At 56.1% G+C, this 6,796-nt stretch overlaps 1 protein-coding gene across 5 annotated transcripts in view; it reads right to left on the bottom strand.

The window, feature by feature from the left end:
* ZFAND2A (zinc finger AN1-type containing 2A) overlaps window positions 1–6,074 on the bottom strand; it is an 8,326-nt gene extending 2,252 nt beyond the window's left edge. For 2 of the 5 annotated variants that reach the window (XM_024763459.1, XM_024763463.1), the window contains exons 1-2: window positions 5,836–6,074; window positions 2,270–2,401 (exon numbers count right to left, since the gene is read on the bottom strand). In XM_024763459.1, coding sequence (XP_024619227.1) covers window positions 2,270–2,401; window positions 5,836–6,030 — 327 coding nt within the window. In that variant the 5' untranslated portion in view covers window positions 6,031–6,074. Of the gene's footprint in view, window positions 1–27; window positions 804–2,269; window positions 2,402–3,987; window positions 4,083–4,528; window positions 4,628–5,835 lie in introns of those variants that run through there. The other 3 variants (XM_024763461.1, XM_024763460.1, XM_024763462.1) reach the window with 3 other exon arrangements.
* Window positions 6,075–6,796: the final 722 nt, after the last annotated feature.

Here is a 6,796-nt window from a genome sequence, read left to right as displayed (position 1 = left end):
GGGACGGGGACACGGGGGGAAGGAGGCCAGGCACGAGGCGTGACGCACAGCCCTAGAGGGAGCTGGCACAGCCGTTAGTTACTGCGGGGTCTTTGGGGTGATATAAACTCCCAGGCACTTCCGACTCTGTGCGGGTGACAGTGTCAGGGAGGAGGGGGGCCGGCAGCCTGGGGGCAGCCCTCTGGCCAAGAAGGGCGAGTGACCCGGGTGCGTGCCAGCGGGGCCCGGAAGACGAGGAGGGGCAGCGCGCGGTGGGGAGTGAGGGTGGAGCCAGGAGGGAGGAGGGCCTGGTCACCGAAGCTTCCGGAAGGCTCGGAGGCACGGCAAGCACGAGCAGCAGCCACGGGCTGGAGGAGACGGGCCAGGAAGGGGTCGGGGGGTGGGGGGGCTCCCATCAGAGGGTCTGGGACGGAAGTTCGGGGACAGACTTCACCCTCTCCTGTTCCAGGTTATTTGTCATAATTGCATTTGCTCTGTATTTAGTGTAACATATAGAAACCGTGAGGTAAGATGGTCAGAAGCCAGTGCCCTAAAGATAAGCTCTAAAGGCCAAGACACCAGGGGGCAGCGCAGCCCGCATCCTAGGGAAACCACCCAAATAAACCCGGAGGCCCCAGGGAGCGTGCAGTGCTGGGCTGGGCCTGGGGACGTGTGCAGGGCTCCGAGACTGTGCAGGGCTCCGAGAGTCTCCAGTCCGAGGAGTGGACCAGCTGCCACGGGCCATGTCCAACCCGAGTCTCCTTGGACTCTAGTTGAGGATGGAGAAGTGACCACAGGTGGCGGCTCCAATTCTGCCTGAAGTTCTATAAAAGTGACCACAAAGAGATGTTCTGAAAAAGGATGGATGAACCCCAAAGGGCAAAAGATAAAAAGAAAACAGCCACAAGATTTTAATTTCTATTTTTTTTTTTTTTTGCCTGTGCCACGCGGCACGCGAGATCTTAGTTCCCTGACCAGGGGATAGAGCCCCCTGCAGTGGAAGCACAGAGTCTTAACCACTGGACCGCCAGGGAAGCCCAAAACAGCCACAAGATTTTAATTTCTATTTTTTTTTTTTTTTGCCTGTGCCCCGCGGCACGCGAGATCTTAGTTCCCTGACCAGGGGATAGAGCCCCCTGCAATGGAAGCACAGAGTCTTAACCACTGGACCGCCAGGGAAGCCCAAAACAGCCACAAGATTTTAGAAAAAGCACGTGGACGAGCAGTAATGGACTCAGCAGACATGAAGAAGCTGAACTATGAGCCGGCAGGGAGGGCCAAGAAGCAGCGTATGTGTGACACAGAATCCCCGAAGGCTCAGAAATCGACAGCAGCAGAGGCAGCGCGGGTGACGCGGGGCCCGGGAGGAGGCCGCGCGTCTGGGAGGACCCCCGCCCGCACCGCAGAGCCGCTCTGTCCCCGGCGCACGCGCGCGGTCAGCTGCGGACCTGGCGCATGGGGACGACTGACCACGACGTAGGAAAGACCACCTGCACGTGGGTCACACAGAGAAAAGGGAACTTGAGGGGAAAAAGGAGGCCGGCCCGGGAGGTCCAGCCCCATGGAGGGAGAGTCCAGAGGAGACGGCGACAGGGTCAGCCGGGGGAAGCTGCCACACCCGGGGACAAGGAGGACAGCTGGCCCCTCACGGGAACTCCCTGAGCAGCAGCAGAAGCGGGAAAACCCCCGACGCCAGCGAACACCCAGGCGAGCCGCAGCGAGGGCGCCGCAGCGAAGGCGCCGGAGCCCAGCGGCCGGCGCACCGCGGGGACCGGGCGTCACCCAGCACTACAGGGTGAACGAGACAAACGCGAGCTGGATTTCAATGCTCTGCTTAAGTACGTGGTACCACGTATTTAAGGAGAGGCAGGTGGCCGCTCCTTCCACCACAGCCGACTCCAAACGGACAGACGCGGGACTTCAGAACGAGCACCAAGGCGACCAGAGCAGGAACGCCCATGTTTGATTTTACATCCCTGACATTTCCCAGGCGGAGCTTGGGAGAAACCACACACTAACAGAAGGATTCTAGAAAACCACATTAACCTTCCATCTTGGGAGGAATTCCTGTAACGAAAGCAAATCCTAACATAGGCCGTAACGTTTAGGAAATATGCTCATATGACTGTAAAAAGCCATCCTGTTCACAACCCAGGAAAACACCGATCAACTGTTAGCGTTTTATTCTGTACAAAAACTATTAAAACTAATTAGCCTCGCTGGATAACTGACCTTCTTTCCTCTGAGGAGAAACCAGCCCCCAGAGGGCTGACACAGACTCTATCCTCACCTTCTCTTTCTTCTTCCCGGGGTGGTGTTTACAAGCTCCATCCATGTGCTCACCGACCACCACGTCTGGGACCGCTCCCGTTTTTACTGGGATGGGGCTGTTACAAAGTGGGCACACTGGGACCTGAACACCCTGAAAATAACAAATATAAGATGATATCCCAGATTCAGACAATCAAACCTCACACACACACACAGGCACAGTGGCACGGCACACTGAAAGGCAAGCAGAGTACAAACACTGACACCTGCCCCCCACGAGAGGAGAGTGTGGTTGGCACAGGGGATCGAGCAAGGCATCCCTAGGGCTTGAAGACAGTTGCCTGAAGCGGAACCCAGGAGAACTGAAGAAACAGACTATTAACCACCCGCAGAAGTGACCCTGAGACAGAGGTCAAGCGCAGCCCCCGAAGGCAGCTGGTGAACCGATCCAGGAGGACAGGGCTATCTGTCCAGCACCGTGTAGTGAGCAGTGAAGCTGCCCAAACACCTCGAGGGTGGGGCTGCCAGGAAGAAACACCAGCCGTGAAGAGCCTCAGCTCCTTCGCCGGCCAACGGCCTCCCCGATGCTCCTGTAGCTTCCGCCGCGGCCACGCAGGCAGACTAGCTCATCGGTCAAGGGCGCACGTGGCCAGGCTGAGCTCTCAGGCTCAGAACCACCATCCAAGGCCAGCACTGGGGGGCTCTGGAGGGAACGCGCAGCATGGTTAAAATCCCTCTGGGCCAGGGCAGGAGCTGAGCTAATTTAGCTCGAGAACACTGAAGTGACATGTGGACCAGTAACAGGTAATCACAGAATCGCAATGCCAGCTGTCTGGGAACTGAGCTGGAAAGCCACCCAGCGGTGCTCCTGCAGCTGGCAAGTTGGCCAAGTTAAGAAATAAAGCATCATTCAGTCACCTCTAGGCAGACTCTCCCTATCCAGGGACACAGGAAGGTCAAGGCAACAGACCAGGTAGTTTGGCCTGGTCATCGGTGCCGGGTGAACATGGGTCACCCTCCCCCGCCCCCATGAATCAGCAAAGGGCCAGAGCCCAGCCGACACTGGTCAACGGGTGTAGCACTTCTAACTGCCACCCTGGGGGAGCAGCAGAGCGCTGACTGAGGAGCTCACGAAAATGCTCCCTGAAGCACCCAAAACAAAGTGAGTTCAGGCTGGGACCACCTGAAAAGTCAATAAGCACGGTCTTAAACCTCTGGACTTAGGCAGGTCTGTTTCCTTACAGCCATCCTCCAGCTTCCACCACGAACTGTCTGAATCACCCAGGGAGGATGCCAAGGCTGCAAGGTTACCCAGACAAGCAAGCATTTACAATTCTGCCCAGATCAGAGCCCCCATCAAGCGCTGCGCTGCGTTTCTTGTGCCCCATGAAGACAGAGCTGTTTTTCCTTGTGTGTTGAATAAAAGGAACTGTTTTCACATGTAAAGTAAGCTCGGAAGGTTTAGGTACAACAATTTGATTCCAGGAAAATAATCTGTTGCTTTAGAGCTGTGCCGTCCAGAGCTTCCTGCAACGATGGAAAAGCTCCACATCTGCTCTGTCCACACACGGCTCCCGAAAACCTGAAACGTGGCTGGCGTCACTGAGAAACAGGACTTTTAATATTTATTTAATTTTAATTAGGTTTTATCTACATGTGGCTAGTGTCCACCATCTTGGGCAGCGCAGCTTTGGAGAGCGAGGATGAGAATCTTTAGAATGAAGTACGACCAATTACCTTCCTGAATGCAAAGGGACATTTATGTGCAGCACAGGTAAAATGATCTTTACAGAAACCTTGTTTACATGCATCACACTCTAACGGAAGAAAATCTAAAAAAAAAAAGAACAAAAAACACACAAAAACAGTAAAGTGTTTGAAAGACTAGAACAGGAGAATCATAGATCGTATTACCTTTGCTGAGTTCATATTATGCCTATCAAATACATCCTCGAGGTACCACATGAGAAAAAAACTGGGGGCCACGAATTTGACAATGCCAGCAACACTGAAGAACCGGCATAGCTATCCTTTCCAAAGAGACCCCACCTCACGGGGTACCACGTATTTAAGCAGAGCATTTAAATCCACTCGGTGCTGGCAGCCAGCCTTGTACCTAGCTGTACAGAACCAAAAACTCAGGCCAGCATCTCCTTACTGAAAAGCCGGAAAGGCCAAGGCCCAGAGAACAACAGCTAATGAAGACAGTGGCCAGTTCTTCTCCCAAATAGATGACGAGACACCCATTTCCCGTTAACGCTCTCCTAGAAGTGCTTACCTAGCTGCCTGCAAGTTTTCTCTGAACAATGCTTCCCCAAATCAGGGAACTCCATTATGAGAAAATGTCCAAAACACAGATGACAGAGTGAAATGTCACCTGCAAGAATTAGAAATAATTAGGAGGAAAGCAAGGATGGTCCGAATTTCAGTCACCAGGGTTTATATCGCACAGCTGATATAAGTAAACATGTAGGGAGCATTAAATGCCCGAGTCATCTGGGCTCCCGCAGGGGCCTAAGTGTCACAAATTCTTGTCTTTCAGCGAACAGAAAATGGGAGGTTTAGCGTAAGTACAAGCTCCTTCAGAATCAAACCCCTTCGCAGACAGATTGTTTCCCAGTTCTTTTAATTCCTAGTTTATCAAGCTCAACCCGAATTTAAGTTTTCATCAATCCATACTTTGACCCATATTGACAGGGATGTCCCATATTCAACTACACAGCTACTAGGGAAAGTTACAGCCTCGGTGAACTTTAAATCGCAATTTCATCTGCTGAATATACTTGACAAACAAAACTCTGTTACCAGGTGCTAAGTCACGTTACTTGACTACACTATCCCGGGGACACTCGACTCAGCCCCCTGTTGCTGCCTTTAACTCCCTTATGCATTGAGTTTTACTCAGAATTTATTCCTTAATGACAATCAACCTGGAGTTGACCAGGGGAAGGGGAAGTCGTTAACTCACCAGTGGAAAACAGGTGGACAAACGGTGATGTCACTGCACTTGAGAGAAAACTGAAGTCCACGGCACGCCTCACAGGGGCCCCTCCGTGATCTGGCACCCACCAAACCTCTCAAAACTCTTGTCCCTCCCAGAATTCACGTCCCCGGGGCCTTTTCCGGACCTGCCCATCAGCTCTCCCGCTGCCGGGAGGCCTGGGATACTCTGGCCACAGGTGACATCCGCTCATGCCCTCAGGGCCCGGTTTAAAGCGTCACTCGGGGCCTTTCCTAACACCCTCACCTGGCCCCACCCAAATCGCGTTTCCTCTACTCTGTAAGTCCTTTCCCAGGACCCACTCGCTCGGCTTCCCACTGCAGCTTCGTTCCCTACTCTCGGCTCCGCGAAGCGCAGGGCCCAGGTCGGGTCTGCCCATCCTGGATCAGCAACACCCAGCGGACGTTCGGGAATCGACCGATCGAGGACCGACGAGAAGCCGAACTCAATCCCGACGTGGTCGCGCTCTCGGCGCCGCAGCCGCGGTGTGAGAGCCCCGTTCTGCTAGGACACTAACGCCCTGCCAGTCCGAGGTTCGCGGCCCCGTCCGACCCCCGCCCGGCACCCCCAGGCCGACCCCGTACCTGGCCCTCGTCTGAGGCCTGGGCAGCCGCAGAGGGGAGCGGAAGGTGGCAGAGACCAAGAGCTGTCTCCCTGCCCGCGGTCAGCCGCGGGGGACAAGGCCAAAGGGACGAAGAAAACAGGATCCGAGCGACGGCCGAGGCCGGTCCGAGTCCGCGGGAGAGCCCAGCATCGCGCCGCCAGGACCTCCCGGCCATTTATTCGCAGCCGCCGGGTCAGAGAGCCACCGCCCTCCGGGCGTGTCCGGCGCGCCCCCGACGACGTCTCCGCCGAGCCGACCAATCGCGCCCTCCGCGGCCAGGCATTCCCGGCGCGCCCCTAGACGTCACCGCTAGGCCGACCAATCGCGCCCTCCGCGGCCCCGTCGGCCCGCCCACTCCTCGCCTCTTCTCGAACAGTCCGGCGGCTTCTCGGGCTGAGGAGTCAGGGCGAGGCAGCTCTGCGCAGGCGCACTGGGCCGGCACCCGGAGCGGGGCGCTGAGTCCGGGCGGGGTGGGCCGGGGTGCGGGGGGAGGATACCCCGCGCTGGGCGCCACGGAGGCTGGGGGCGCGGGCGGCCGGTACCCGGCGCGAGGCTCCGCTGGAAGTGCGTCCAGCCGGCTCACGCACACAGGCACTGATTTTGCAGTTACAGATGAACTTTAGCGGGTGGGCAAGTTCACAGATGTGGAAACCACAGCCATGAAGGATCGACCGTGTGTGTGTACGTGTATGTGCGCATTTTCCTTACCCTTGTTCTGGACCACGTGAGAGCGTGGTGTGGACATGATGCCCCATCACCTCCCCCCCCCGCCCCCAATACTCCCTACGTGACCACTCCAGCCGCCCAGCACACAAATCAGTGGTGACACTATGTTAAGGTCCGACCCGCAGACCCCATTTAGGTTTCTGCCAACCGTGTCGTCGATGTCTCTTTCCTCTGGGCTCCAGGAGCCCGTCACCAGTTACCCGTTCAGTGTCTTC

The sequence above is a fragment of the Neophocaena asiaeorientalis genome, unplaced genomic scaffold, assembly GCF_003031525.2.
Source record: "Neophocaena asiaeorientalis asiaeorientalis breed wild unplaced genomic scaffold, Neophocaena_asiaeorientalis_V1.1 scaffold223, whole genome shotgun sequence".
Lineage (NCBI taxonomy): Eukaryota > Metazoa > Chordata > Mammalia > Artiodactyla > Phocoenidae > Neophocaena > Neophocaena asiaeorientalis.
Note: the sequence above shows the minus strand (reverse complement) of the source record. Positions and strands in the feature narration are given on the sequence as shown.